Source organism: Nilaparvata lugens, chromosome 13 (assembly GCF_014356525.2).
Source record: "Nilaparvata lugens isolate BPH chromosome 13, ASM1435652v1, whole genome shotgun sequence".
Classification (NCBI taxonomy): Eukaryota; Metazoa; Arthropoda; class Insecta; order Hemiptera; family Delphacidae; genus Nilaparvata; species Nilaparvata lugens.
The window spans coordinates 13,588,540-13,604,741 of NC_052516.1; the positions used below are offsets into that span (position 1 = coordinate 13,588,540).

At 37.2% G+C, this 16,202-nt stretch overlaps 1 protein-coding gene across 1 annotated transcript; it reads right to left on the minus strand.

Annotated features, from left to right (window-relative positions):
* Positions 1 to 7,914: 7,914 nt before the first annotated feature.
* LOC111049708 (elongation factor 1-alpha 2) lies at positions 7,915 to 14,608 on the minus strand. Its single transcript, XM_039439870.1, has 5 exons — positions 14,420 to 14,608; positions 12,702 to 12,962; positions 11,062 to 11,337; positions 9,852 to 10,139; positions 7,915 to 8,586 (listed from the first exon to the last, which is right to left on the minus strand). The coding sequence occupies exons 1-5, from the start codon at positions 14,447 to 14,449 to the stop codon at positions 8,515 to 8,517; spliced, it is 927 nt and encodes a 308-aa protein (XP_039295804.1). The 5' UTR covers positions 14,450 to 14,608; the 3' UTR covers positions 7,915 to 8,514.
* Between the last annotated feature and the right edge of the window lie 1,594 nt (positions 14,609 to 16,202).

Here is a 16,202-nt window from a genome sequence, read left to right on the forward strand (position 1 = left end):
CAAAAAACTCCTTGATAAAATTGTTGCTGCAAGCATAGCAACAATATTTCTGTTCTATTTATCCAAGAATCTATCCTGATGAAAAAAATATGAAAGGGAGTGTGAGTGAGGGAGCGAAAGAGAAATGGGAGAACGAAAGCGGGAACATGGAGAGGGAATCAGAGAGTACAGTAAGAGAGGGGGGGGAGAAAAGAGAAGTGGCAGCAAGGAAGCACATGATGGGGGGGTGAGAAAGAGAGAGAGAGTGTGTGTAAGAGCGAGTGGGTGTGAGACAGGCAAGAATAATAAATTGGCTCTTCAAAATTCAAGGAAAGTATAAGGGACTATTAAATTATCCATCATTGCTTCTAGACAATAGATAAGACATAAATAAAATGTATTGGAACATTGGAAATATAAAACTTTTTATAGCCTAGAAGAGTGGAATAGATGATGCATCAAATTCAAGTCCTACCAGCAAATAACTAATAAATATTAACATGGATAAAAGGTATAACGCCCGAGAATGTATAAAATTGAACCCTACTATATCTGCAATCAGCGGAAAAATTTCTATCATTGAATTTAACCTGGCTAATTTGAATCCTTTATTGCAATTTTGAGAGAAATTTACAAAATTAATTTCAATTTTTTACAAAAACCATTAATAATTAATATTTAGGGACACAATACAACATAGCTTTGCAGCATTAAATGCACAGAATTTTTGGAAAATGTTGAAATGAGACGATCAAATTTTGCAAGCTCACCTTAAGGATAGCAAGATGGCTGACCACACCAAATTTGTAGAAACCAGATTAAAATTATCAACAAAGTCTGAGCACATACACATATCGCATCATTTAAAAACCACCAAAAGTTAGAATGGTCATTAATTCATCACTTTTCATTACTGAATTGAGTAAATAAATGGTAAATTAAAATGAAATTATCAAGAATTCACGACACTAAAACGGAGGCGACCGACTTCAACAGGTACAAAGAAATTGGAAAGTGACTGATATCTGACAGTCTTACAAATGGGAGGGGAAGTTGTGCAAGAGCCGAAAAAGCACGAACCACTTCGGGTGGTTTCGGGTTCGAACCTTGAATTGAAAATACGCAATTGACAGAAATTTCTAGAACTCTTCCTCAAATCAATGCTCAGAAGCCGTTAAAAAGAGAACAAATTGGTGAATCACATTGACATTAATATAAAATATTGATTTGAGTTCATTTGTATTATTTGTACAAAAATACATAACTTCATTCCCCACCATTACTGAAATAACCCATTGATTCTTGATGAATTCGTTAGAAAAATGTACAAATCGAATTTCAAATTTCTGATAAACCCCCTACAATAGTGGATTTAGAATAACACTACAAAATACCTAGAAACACTGTGTGAAATTTTTATAAAATTACCTTAGAATACAGTAAGGTAGCAAGATGGCAGCTCTCAGCAAATTCATTGAAACTGGAAATCCGATTTAAATTTTCAACAATTAAGTCTGAGCTAATCCACTTATCACAACATTTAAACACCACGAAACGTTAGACTGAACAGTAATTAATCACGTTTTAACACTGAATCGAGTAAATAATTGGGTAATTTAATTAAAATTAGAACAAATTCACGACACTAAAACGGAGCGACCGACTTCAACAGGTACAGACAAAGAAGTGACTACGTGACTAGCAATGTTACAAATAGGAGGGGATCAAGTTGAGCAAAAGCCGAAGAAGCACGAACATCACTTCGGGTAGTTTCGGGTTTGAGACCCGAAGTTGAAAATACGCAATTTTGTCAGAAATTCAAAGAACTTAACCTCCAATAAATGCTTAAAAGCAGTAATACTCTAATAAAAAAGAGTACAAATTGGTAAATCACAATAATATTAACCAAAATATATATATATATCTGAGTTGACAAAAAAAAATACACGTCTTCATTCCCCCACCATCACTGAACTGACCATTGATGCTTGGAGAAAAATTTACAAATCGAGTTTTACATTTTTGATAAACCCCAACAATAATGTATTTAGAATAGCACACTACAATATACCTTGAAGCAACAAATAAAACATTTATAAAAATTTTGCAAACTCACCTTAGAAGGCTGAACAGTACAGTAGCAATATGGCAGCCCTCGTCCTAGTTTATGGAAACTGCAGACCCGATTTAAATGTTCAACAAAGTCTGGGCGCATCCACTAATCACATTATTCTAATGCAACGAAAGATTAGACTGAACAGTAATTAATCACGTTTTAGCACTGAATCGAGTAAATAATTGAGTAATTTAATTAAAATTAGAACAAATTCACGACTCTAGAACCAACCGACCGACTTCAACAGGAACAGGTGTAGAGTGTAGACAAAGAAGGTGGCTGATTGTGGGAGGGGAATAGCTTTGCAGTAGCAAGGAGCCGAAGAAATACGAACCGCTTCGGGTTCGAGTCCAGACCTTGCATTTGGTAGTCAAAATACGCAACTTACAGAACTTTGAAAAACTTGGTCTCAGATCTATGCTTGAAAACCGTTAAAACCCATAAAAAAGTGAACAAATTGGTGAAACTCATTAACATTGACCTCAATATTGGATTAAGTTGACAAAAATTCACGTCTCTGGGCCTATTCCCCCCCCCCACAACTACACTACTACTAGACTCAATACCCGCTCACAACATCCTGATGAGGGAATGATTGCAAGAAAATTCATGTATTTAGAGACAGCTTGAAAATCGTTGAAATTGATAAGAAAGCTTAAAAATCAATAATATTGACAGAAATATTGAGTTGACAAAAGTAACAACTGGTTTCATGGTTACATGATCCCCCTATTACCCCTTCCATGATTTGATAATCGAGCCACAAACAGAACTATTATGAATTCAACAACAAATCATAATTCAAAAATCGTTGAAACTAATAAAAAGGCGAATCAATGGTTTACTAACATTAGCTGAAATATCACGTTGACATCGTCAAATACAGCACTCTTTCCCCCACTATACACTCACACCTACCCATGATAACAACACAATCATTCTAAATTTCAAGAATTAAATTAAAGATTTGGGCCTATATGCTCATAAAGCTTTGAAATTTATAAGGGAGCTCTCAAATCGTAAAAATGAATTAGTATTACCGGTAGCCATGAAATAAGAAATAATTGCATATAAGAGGAATTTTGCAAAACTTCATCTATCATAAACTTCAACGGTCATCTATCATGAAGAAGATAGCAAACGGACTTTCTCAAGTATGGCAGCCTCCGTACTCAGCTCCTCAGATTAAAAAAATATAATACAGGCCTATTACTTGTGCTAACAAGTGTAGCCCAAGTTAGGGAGAATGACCACTAGGGCACTAGGCTATTTACTTTCAAAAAAACACATCAAGACATGAAAGGATACTAACTATACCTCCTTAAAGGTTTTGCTAAATTTTCAAGAAATAAATAGTTACTACTGTACTAGAGACACAGTTTTCTGTTTGGCTTGAGAATTTGCAGCACGAAACGGTCGTCGCCACACCAAATAATTTTGAGTGTTTTTTTCACTTTAAAAGTTATATAAAAAAATACAATAGTAAGTTTAATAATATTATTGTGAACAAGATGGATAACAAACAAGGAATAAATTACCCCAGCATAGTACTGGTTCTGGAATAAAAAATATTCAACGACCAAATATAATAATAAGTTACTTATTCTGTATTGAATACTATAGACGAAAAGCCCAACAGCAAACCTATTCACAAAAAACTGGAACTTCTCTTTAGTTACTACCAGTAAAAGGTGTATTATAAAGTACCTACTTTGTATACGTAGAAATAGAGCAAAACCTCAATTAGATAGTAATTAGTCTAATAAAAAATCAGATACAGAATAAATTGTTGAAAGCCTACAAAGGTCATGACAGCAAAAAACTGGAACTTTTTTCTAACAGTAGCCTGAAAGGTATAAAGTACCTACTTTGTATACGTAAAATAGAGCAAAACCCCAATTGGATAGTAATTAGTCTAATGAAAAATCAGATAACAGAATAAATTGCTGAAAGCCTACAAAGGTCATGATTGCATGAGCATGATACAGAATCAATATTATCCTATTCAACTGAAAGAACGCCTTGTAGATCGGCATGTGAAATTCTTTCTACAGAAAAAATACAATCTCAGAATAACATCAGATTTTAACACTAGAATATCACTAGTACATAAAATGAGCTGCAGTTTAAATTTGTAATACACGGCACTTCAGCCCAATAAGATAAAGAGCAAAACATAGGAAAGAATTTGCTAATGGCCTACAAGAACGAGATAGGAAATTCACGAATGACGCATCATCACGTCTAAACTACTGAAGCTGGTTAACTTGATATTTTGCATATATAAATTCTCAATTTACAGAGAATTATTGTTATAGGCCTATTTTAAATTATTCAAGTATAGTAGGTCAAACTTTCAGTTTGTCAAGTTTTTAATCAGCCTTTGCGGAGCACGGGTTACCTGCTAGTAGTAAATAAAGAAATTGACTATAGTAAGGAAAAAGTAAAGAAAATAAATTTGTATAATGATCCTACCTTCAATGATGTTTTTTGATTAGTAAATTCAGGCTTTCATTTGGAACTTTCCTGCGTCATTTCAAATTTCCCATTCAGATCACATCATCCACTGCACTACACAACACAATTCAGCATGTTATTAACAGTAAAAATATTATATGATTTATTGTTATACTTATATACTTACTTATCCTTCATCTATGGTTGTACCAAACCAAAGCCGGTTACATTTTAAACGTGATTAATCCCACGAGAACCCGTATTTTTAAAAGTCTTCTCTGATTGGTTCTAGTGAAATTAATCACGATTAAAAAAATTTAACCGGTTTTTAATGCAACCGGAGCTTGAACAAAAATTAAATTAATAATAATTATGAATAAAATCAATTGGCTACCTCTATCTACATTATCACAACTTCATATCAAAGTTATTCATATTAATAAAATTTATAGGTACAGTTCCTGCAAGAATGGTATATAGATATAGCTATGCACTATCTTAGCAGTTCCTGTTGGTTTCCAAAAATCCAGTAGGATGCAGTATCATAATATTACTATGATACAGTTTCATGTTTCGGATGGACACGTTGCCGTCGGTCCCGGTTGCCTAAGAAGCAGTCGTTAGGTCATGTCAGAGGCCCAGATATTCATCAGTTGCTATCTGAAAACTCGGATGCCTGACAGGACACTCGATATTTTTTACTGGAATGATACTGTATGGTATCAAACATTCAACAGCATCGTACAATAATAAAATTCACAGGACTTTATTTTCTTCTCAAACTTCCCGTTATTCGAGTCATTACATACCGTGGGTTTTGAAATATTATAGGACGATTCAGGATAAACAATCCTAACTACCCTAAACAGAACTACAGTCAAAACTTTTCCTTCTATAGTGTGGTCCACGTTATAATGGCATTGGATAATGATAGAAGAATAGCGATGCCAATTCTCTGCATTAATTATATTTCTACACCGTCAAAAACATAATTGTCATCGTTGTGGACCTAGAAAAGGATAGTACCACCGGCTTTGTCGAATGATAGACTAGGATAGCAAAACCGAAGTTGATCAAATACTGTCATTATAACGTGGACCACACTATATACCTTTTTTGAGCATTCATTGTCTGGAAAATGTGCTATCTTTTCTCTATTGTATCACCATAAATGATACAGTATCAACACATATGCCATCTTATTTATCTCTTTTCTGTATAGGGCTACTTGTAATAAAAATAGAAAGAGAAATAAAAATCTCAGTACCCTTTTTGAATTATTATTCAATCACAACATGTTTCGAAAATGGCATCAATCTCCGAAACATGTTGTGATTAAATAATTCAAAAAGGGTTACTGTGATTTTAATTTTTATTTCTATTTTTAGTATCAACACAATACGATACAGCATCATCTCTACTTGATACACAACATAACAAAAATAAAACGAAAAGTTGATATACATGCTCTTTATAGAGATATCGCACTTACGAATGAACAGGAGACAGGTGCGGCGCTGACTGAGCCTCTCCACTTGTATGCATTGGCCCATATGTTCATACAGGAGTTGAGAAAAGTCAGAGCATCAGAGAACTACTGTGTGAATTTAGTCCAAGGCTATCGCAAACAGGAATCAGGTACAGTTACTATATCAAGAATATGTTCTTCAAAGTGTAATCACATGAATGAGGAAAACCCCTCCACAGATGGCCGTTTTCACACAGATTCCGGGACGTCACGACAAGAAGCTCTCCGATTGGCTGATTAGGTTGACGTAACAGCCAATCAGAGAGCTTCTAAGCCTGTCGTGTGGGAATCGGTAAGTGTAGAAAACAGCCATCGTTTGGATATTGCAACACACGTTCGTGTGTCTGCGAATTGTCAGCTCACATCTACATGCAGACGTTCAAATTTCTCCGTCTGTTGGTCTTAGGCCCGTTAGCACAGTGAAAGCTTAAACTGAATTCAATCAGCTGGTGGCTTAAACTCAAAATGTAACACATTATAACAAACAAGACTTGACACGGATTTAATCCAGATTAAAATGAAATTTTGTTTAAACTGTCATTGAGCAAACGGCCCTTAGTGCAGGTTAAATTTTAACCGTGATTAATTCCACGAGAACCAATCAGAGAAGCCGTCTTTTCAAAAACGCCTTCTCTGATTGGTTCTCGTGAAATTAATCACGGATAAAATCTAACTGGCTGTTGTGCAACCGGGCCTTCAAGTTAAGAATCTACTGTTTATGAGTAAATCCTAAGATTAAATTGTCGAAAAATATGCCCTGTTTCCAGCAACACATCATGATAAAGCAGCCTGCAAAAGTGGACAATATTGGCCTTCGGGGAACACATGGAAATGTTCATTACATTTCCAAACCCGTGTTCCGAGCTAATATTGTTCCTGTTTGTAGGCTGCAAATTTTTGATAGAACAGTTTTGTCTCACTCTGAGACTTCACACTACAAGGCCGGTACTACATTGCATCAGGGTCCTGATTCAATACTGGTCTAATTAATATAAACGCGACTGAAAACTTAGGCCTACTGACTGAATCAAGCCTAGTCTAAGGCCCGCCCCAAAGTAGACCCTCGTTAATCCACGAAAAGCAACCCACGCCGTGGGATGGTTTTTGTAAACCATTGCTAGGCTTCTCCAGACATCTGTGTAATACATGCAATGAATAATCCAATCGTCAGCTGATTGATTATGGATAATTCTTTAGCAATGACTTACAAAACATCCCACGACGTGGATTGCTTTTCGTGGATTAACGTGGGTCTACTTTGTGGCGGGCCTTATTCTCAAGGAACAATTTTTCAATCTTATTCCACCAAGACCTATTTGAATAGAAATTTATAGGTTTTGTAATACAGAAAGGGCTGACTGCAACATGAACACTCACTACAAAGAAGAGTGAAATAAATTACAATAAAATACTGCATAAACAGTTTGCATCAGCTGTTTTTACATTACAGGACAAATTTAATAAATTTCTATTAAAACTGTCTCAAGGACCCAAGAAGACAGCAATCTCTCATATACACAGCCTGCACACATGGGGACAATAGTAGCTTACACTAGCTGCTGCGGGAACACGGAATTGAAACGCCCGGCGCAGACTGCTTTCCTCTCTGCAAGCTACAATCTATTTCAAGTTACCTTGCAGACGAAATCAAAACCAATTTCATTTTCACAAGTTTTTTAATTCGGCCCTTCGTACCAGCCTTTCAATGCATCAGTTAAGAACAAAGATAGAAACTATAGCCTAATTACAGCCTTTAGATCATGTAGTATTACAGTCTAACAAGTAAACAAACTTGAAATTAATCTGAACAAAAAACAAATGAATAAAAACCCCGTCTCGTGTGTTTTTGCTCTTTAATTTATTATTTCATCACATTAACAACGTAAAAAAGCAATCCTACAACAGCCGCCTTTCTCTTTTATAAAGTTATACAATAATATTAATAATAGTAGTAGTAATTATTACACAACTTAATTGCGACGACTAAAATTACATGAATAACATATGCAGGGGTCATCTTTATATAAAACTGTAATCATCCAATCGAATAAAAAGAGGGTAAGATATCTCTCTGCAATGTTAATAATAGAAAAAAACCTAAACGAAACAAAAGAAAAAATATTATTTCAGTCTCCCCGACTACATAAGATACAGTCTCTATACATACATAACCCGTGCGTTATGTAAAACACGACGATACATGCGATACTTTCAAAGTTGATAATAATAAAATCTGCTGAGTGCACTGCACACCACCGCTGAGGGAGGTGAGTTGAATGGCTGATAGGTGGGGGTTGGATTTCCAATGTGTTAAATAATAGAAATAAAGAGTGGGCTAGCCTTTCCTTCTGAACTCTTTACGGTGAAACGAAGGTTGCTCGGGAACATTGAGAAGGCAGCGTGCAGGGAAGCATTGCGAGCTTCTCACAGCTAGTTATTTCTTCTTTTGGGCCTTCTCGGCGGCCTTCGTCACTTTACCAGACGAGAGGTCCTTCTGTGTCACGCTCTGCAATTAACAACAACAAAATATTCAATCACTCAATCGCATAAATCATAAATATGTTTGATTAATGTCAAAATATTCAATCACATAAACTAACCACATTAAACAACTCTTGAAAATCGTATATAAAACAACTCCATTTGACATTAGTTTTTAGAAACTTTAAATTACAAAGCAGAGTCGAAGCAATGAAGATTAATTAATTGAGAAGGAATTATGTTTTGAATTACTAAGCGAAGTTCTTGAAGAAAAATCTTGGAAAACTATCAATTATAAAACTGAATTTACTGAAAACATGTCAAACATATTCAACAGCTACAAAACACAAAGAATGCTATATCCTTCTATAATAGGGGATTCAAGTTTCTGTACCTATAAACTTGACTTCTAGTTTGCAAAATACATTTTAAAAATTAAACCTTGAACCAAACTTTTGCATAATACATTCACTTCACATAAAACTCTACTTCAAGTAAACTTGATCAACGAACTCCCCTTGAGGAATTTGGCATTTATGCCGATCGAACGTGGATAACTAGAAAAAACAATGTGGCCTTGGAAATAACAGTGAAATTTGGAACTAAAGTGCCCTATCCTATACAGTCCGGATCCAATCGGCGGAGGCCCACTAAGATACACAAGGAGCTTTTGTATCTTTCCATAAGTAAAACAGATGCTCTTTTGAATCTTCTCAAAAGCAACGGGTTGCATCCAAAAAGATACACAAGGAGCATTAAAGTATCTTTCCATAAGCAAAACAGATGCTCTTTGTTTCTTCTCAAAACCAACGTGTTGCATCCAAAAAGATACACAAGGAGCTTTTTGAAGTTACGTCCTTTTAAGACAACAACACAGCCTATCAGTTGACAGTCGTTCAACATGCTCTTTCCATTGTTGGTGATACGTTGCAACTCTCTCATTCATGAAGAGTCTCTGTCTGTAGGGAGCTTCCTCCATCCTTCAGTCTCTGAAGCCTTATTTTTATGCTAAGTCATAAATATTAAACCCACGAACCATACCTTGCCTATTTGAAACGGCATATATGCCGTTCCAAAGTCACATAGGCAAAGCACGCGTACTCAGGCCCCTGTTTCATAAAAACTTAGGGAAGTCCTGTAATACAGGAACAGCTGATTTTATCGGCTATATTGAGCATGTAATTGGAATGATGATTCTCCTGTATTACGTGACTTCTAAGTTTTATGAAACAGAACCCTGTGCCATAGAACATCTTCTAATGCTATCAAATTCGCGAGTTAAGTACACACCTTGATAACACCGACAGCGACAGTCTGCCTCATGTCACGCACGGCGAAACGTCCGAGCGGAGGGAACTCCTGGAAGGACTCGACGCACATGGGCTTGCTGGGCACCAGAGTGATGATGGCCGCGTCACCAGACTTGATCGACTTGGGGTTCTCCTCGGTCGTCTTGCCCGAACGACGGTCGCACTTCTCCTTGATTTCGGCGAACTTGCACGCAATGTGGGCTGTGTGGCAATCCAGCACAGGCGTGTAGCCGGCAGCGATCTGACCTGGGTGGTTCAGCACGATAACCTACGACACACAAACAGTGAACATTATTATCAAACATAAATAAAAAACCATTACTATTATCAATTTACAGAGGTTGATTATTTTATCAATCAATAATTGCTTATGCTAATTAATATTTCCCGGTTTCTAAGACACTTATTAAATCGAATGTACCATCGAACCTATAGATTTAATGGTCCATTAGATTCAATAATTATCCAGAAACAGGACCTTGAACGGACTTATTTAAATAACACAGAAGGACCTATCGATTTCCTAACGAGAATGTCAATTCTCGAGACTCAGTGCGTGATTCTAAAAATGAGATCTCCTGTTCGAGCCTAGTCCAAGTCTAATGTTTGCGAAGAATATTAAACTTCATACAATATTACATTCAGCCGCTGTTATAATATATATAAGCCTGAAAGTCAGATCAAATAATTCTCTTCAACATGAATAAAGAAAAAAAAGTTCTCAACTACCAACACAGAATCTGTTTGGAGTAGAATTACTCCAACAATATGTAACTTTATACTGGAATTTCTCAATTAACATAAATGATCTGAAAATCTGTTGCTTACAATATAAATATAGCAATATCTTTCCAATCAGGCTCATTAAATCAGATTTTGCAATCACTGTTCATTTTTAATGATCAAGCAAGAAAAGTGTCATCATTTTGGAAAGATTGATAACAAATTGGCAATAACTTTTTCATTTAAAACTAGCCTTTATCAGCCAACGCACAGAATCAAGTTTGTAAATCGTTCATATGAATTGGATAAATAGATTTTTTGCAGCAAAACGTGTGCCTGCGTCCTTTCTCGCAAATCAACTAATCCTCTTCAACATTGTTGCAGCAACTAAATGACAAGTGTTGCAGCCCAGTGTGAGTAGGCCCACAACGCAACTTGATCACTAGGTGCCTAGGGTGTCAACATACCTGTGCGGTGAAATCAGCGGCAGCCTTGGGCGGGTTTGACTTGGAGTCGCCAGCCACGTAGCCACGACGCAACTCCTTGACGGAGACGTTCTTCACGTTGAAGCCCACGTTGTCACCGGGCACGGCCTCCACGAGGGCCTCGTGGTGCATCTCCACCGACTTCACTTCAGTGGTCAGGTTGGCGGGGGCGAATGTCACCACCATACCGGTCTTCAGCACACCAGTCTCCACACGACCAACGGGCACCGTTCCGATACCTCCAATTTTGTACACGTCCTACAACAAAGCACAACCACGAATTGAAAAGATGTACAAAGAAATCCACATAAAAATAACGGATAATGATACTCCGCTGCGAAGGTAGCGGTCTGCGTGGAGCGGCGAAGGTAGCTTGAGTGTTGAATGTGATGCATGTATTTAAATGGTGGCGCACATGAAGTAGTATGTTTTGACCCATTTAAATACATGCATTACATCCAAAACTTACAAGTTTGAAGCTACCTTCGTCGCTCAGCTATGATTTAAACTATGAATGAGTATAGTAGAGTATGAATCCATGTTTTAGAGTATACATGAGATATATGGCTATTGATATCTCGATACAAGTTGGTAAGTTGAATATTAAAATCTCGATACAAGTTGGTAAGTTGAACAGGTCGAAAAAAAAGATATTCCATTATTAAATATCTTTCCAATCAGGCTCATTAAATCAGATTTGACATTCACTGTTCACATTGTGATCATGGCATAAAAGTATCATCATTTCGGAAAGATTCCACACTAGAATGTCACACTGATGCTCACATTGTATTATTGTAACTTACTTTCAATAAAGGATTGTGAATACCAGTGATTTGTCGGCCGACACTCAGAACATTTTTCAATAAAAATATTCTGAACTTTTCAAGAGGACATTGTCCTCGGATAGCTAATCAGAGGACAATTCCGAATGTTAGCCGACACCGTTCTCTTCTCTAAGTCAGGTAGGCGAATGAAGGAACATTTTCCTGAGTGTCGGCCGATGATCGATCGTTAAATGTGAAAACAGCACCGTTCTGTAAGTCAGGTTATGAAGGAACATTTTCCTGAGTGTCGGCGACAATCGGTTAAGAATGAAAACAGCACCGTTCTCTAAGTCAAGTTATGAAGGAACATTTACGTTTCTGCGGCCGAAAACAGAGTAAAATAAAACTGGTTCTCAACTCTACAAGAATCAATGATATCTGTTTTCGGTCGTCGTTCAAATAAACGCAACTAACACTAGCACAATCAGCAAAGGTCTAGCTACACAAGTTTTTAGTGAGGCCCACGTTATAATGTGTAGACATATTAATGAGGTGTAAACATAACCATTTTTGGACAATCTCTATCTAAATTTGGGAAAGGAATAGTTTTGGGCTTTAGCCTATCCTTCATTCATAGTTGAGAATTATATTGTATCAATGTATAAATAAATGGAAAATAATGGCAATCTGTCTTCCTCAACTACCATTATAACATGGACCTCTCGCTATCGATAACGATTGGCAACGGAGTCTAGCTACACAAAACTATAGTGAGGTCCACGTTATAATGGCAGTCTATCTTTCTCAACTACCATTATAACATGGACCCCGCTTGCAATCGATTAGACACCATACCTGGAGTGGGAGCCTGAGGGGCTTCTCAGTGGGTCGGCTGGGCGGGAGGATGGCGTCAAGGGCCTCAATCAGGCACTTGCCCTCAGCCTTGCCTTCCTTGCGCTCAATGTTCCATCCCTTGAACCAGGGCATCTTGTCGGAGGTCTCCAACATGTTGTCTCCGTGCCAGCCAGAGATCGGCACAAACGCCACAGTCGCTGGGTTGTAACCGATCTTCTTGATGTAGCTCGACACTTCCTTCTTGATTTCCTCGAAACGGTTCTGAAAAACAAAAACAAAAATTTAAAAAAAAAATGGTCAAAATTCTCATGCTCAATCTTGAATTGCTGTACTTCAGCTTTCCTTTTCAAATTAGTCAAATTTAAGTAAATTTCAAACTACATCGGTTTCTTAAAACCTATTCAGTTGAATAAAATTTGATTAGTCAAATTTTCAACCACATAGTTTAATAAAACCTAATTAAGCTGTTAAATATGAGAAGTCAAATTTTCAACTTAATTTCAAGTACATAGCTGCTTGAATCATGTAACCTGGTTCAATGTAAGTTTAGAACAACTAGGTATAATAAACAAAAATTGACAATAAGTCAATTTCAACTCTTAAATTGCAGAATATAATCAATGAGACATCCCTCCACCTACTGTGTTGTTGAATTGAATAAAGCCAGCCATATATCCTTGCATTAGAAGGTAGCTTTTCGCACAATTTGACAACACTGATATTTTGTCGGGAGTCTTGATTGTCATTTCTATGCCGCATCCACACTCTCGCCCAATACGTCCAAACGACGACGAGCGCAGTGTGAATGGCTGCTTTGCCAGCGCTTGCCTTTACTGAAGGATAATTTGTCCAAGTATTGGACACCAGTATTGGATAACTTGTAATTTCCAAGTATTGCAAAGCCGCATCCACACTCTCGCCCAATGCGTACAAACGACGACGAGCGCGAGTATGGATGTCTGCTTTGCCAGCGCACGCCTACACTGACCTTCGCTTGCCATCGATCAGTTTCTTGTCGAGTGCAGACCAGCCATAGTGACCAGCCGAGCACCCACTAATAGTCACATTGCAGTGAGGATAGAAAGATCAATCTTAGCACAGCTTGGCTAGCGTGTGGACTCAAGTTCATACAAAATGTACTTTTGACTTGGAGGGATATGCGCAGCAGAGAAAGGTAAGGATACAGCGGCAGCGATGTTGCCGTTCTGAAGCGGCCAGCGTTCTCTAATCTCTAGTGAGTGTTCAAGTGCTCATGATACGCATCGCATACGAAGTTCCTCTCTGAAAGCAGAGAGTCTAATCGACAAATTGGCAACTGCGCTTCTACCCATGACTCTATTAATCGCTGATCTCCCTCCATTACTCTGCTCCGCATATCCCTCCTATGAGTATATGGCCCCACCCAGTAGCGGCTCGTGATCTCCTAGCTTGGGGGTTCAACCTCATGATCTATTGGAGAGAAAGGTCAATAGGATATTATAGAGTATTGCCATAGCCACCTCTAATAAAAGGCCGCGGCCTACGATATTGCAACGTCGCAGCGTAGGCCTAGAATCTAACACATGATGGTGAAAAAGATCAGCTGGTATTTTTTTAAATCTTTTTCACCAATCATGTATTAGATTCTAGGCCTACACTGCGACGTTGCAATATCGTAGGCCGGTGCCTTGTATTAGAGGTTATAGCCCTACCTACCTAGAGGTATAAGCCATGCTTACCTCGCTGTAGGGTGGTTCGGTGGAGTCCATCTTGTTGACTCCGACGATGAGCTGCTTGACTCCCAGTGTGAAGGCGAGCAGGGCGTGCTCACGGGTCTGGCCGTTCTTCGAGATTCCGGCCTCGAACTCTCCCGTACCAGCGGCAACAATCAACACGGCGCAATCAGCCTACAGCCAAACAAAAACAATCGGTCAAACAACGAACATACAGAGGTTGTGGGAATAATGATAAGAATCACATTTAAATTTATTTAATTATCATAAAAATTTATAAAATAAATATTCACAATATTACAATATTGCGCTACCGGCAAGAACAGCTGGGGCGCCGGCAGTGAGTTGGAACAACTGGGTATGATAAACATCTTGCAATTATTGTGAAAAAGTACCTGATATCCAAATATATATCCTCACGATTACTGTTTTGTATTTGACGTTTGCAATGTGAATACGAAAAATACATTAGAGTTCCAGACATTAGCAATTCCGAGTCTAAATCCTTAGACCGATTTACTCCTTCCACAGCATCAAGACGCTACTATGCATAGCAGTAATATCTAGTCAACCAGCTGTTAAAAGTTGTTAGCTGAGTCAACCATCCAAGGAAAGCCAATGAGAACTCATGATAATGAGAAGCCATTAGCTTCTAAATGGCTTCTCATTATCATTGGTTCTCATCAGCTTCCCTTGGAGATACGGAGATGCAGAGATCCTGTGAGCTTTAGAAGATCCTAGAAGACCCATTTACTCAAGAAAAACTACTATTCCATGAAAGAATTCTGGGAGGACGTCTGACCTCCAAATAAATTATAACCACGGCTGTAAGGCTTCCAGTGGGATCACTTTTCAAGTTTACAAAAATAAAACCAACAATACACAGAATTTACTGTCAAAGATCCAATCATTTCAAATTCACCATTAAATCAGGATAGCAAAGTGTGGGTAATGTAAAAAAATTAAAAACAATAGAACTTTCTTGAAATATTCTGTCTGGGATTTTTTTCTGAATACCAATAAATGAAGAATCCACAAACTATTCCAGGAACCTTGTCAAGAGGAATTGAATAAGGAATTAATTAGACTTTCGCGCAATACAAGTCCAGATCAGATAATTTTCAAGTTTTTATCAAGACATTTTATAACATTTTATAAATTAATCAACATTCGGTAATTTTTCAAAAATTATTTTCAAACTATTCAGAAAAATACTATAGCCTACTAACTCAACACCCTGCCGAAAATAATTACGATCAGTCCACAGCCAAATTATTCCAATTGCAATCTACATAAACCTCACCGATAATAACAAGTGACCTACTTAAATTTAGACAATTCGACTAAAATGATTGAATTAAAATGTGGCTACTTGCAAAAACACCTGCAATTTTAGACTTGTCATCAAAAATGATTTGACAATAAGGTCATCAAAAATGATTTGACAATAAGCACTGCTGAAATTAAACACCATTTCTTTCTATTATAACGTCATCAAACTATTGAATGTGCCAAGAATGATAATTTCCAGTGATTATTTCGACAAAAGTATTCCCAGATTTCCTAAAGGACAATTAACTACAAAATAAGTCAAACGGGTTGAACAACTTAATTGGAAATTCTTAACTATTCGATTTATTATAATTGAAGGACAGAAAAATAAATCAATTCTACTTTTCAAATTTCCGAAAAAAAATTGAGAAGTTGAGGAAAAGTTCCAGAAAATAAAAACAGCTACTGAAGTATCATGACTCGAGAATCTTTAGTTGGATATTGATGTATGCGCTCG

Bases quoted from the DNA above. Each gene is read 5' to 3' on its own strand.
- LOC111049708 (XM_039439870.1), bottom strand. From the start codon at position 14,449: ATGGACTCCACCGAACCACCCTACAGCGAG. The intron at 12,963-14,419 runs GTAAGCATGGCT...TTTGTTTTTCAG, and splicing joins CCGAACCACCCTACAGCGAG to AACCGTTTCGAGGAAATCAA. The intron at 10,140-11,061 runs GTATGTTGACAC...TGTGTGTCGTAG, and splicing joins CCGCTGATTTCACCGCACAG to GTTATCGTGCTGAACCACCC.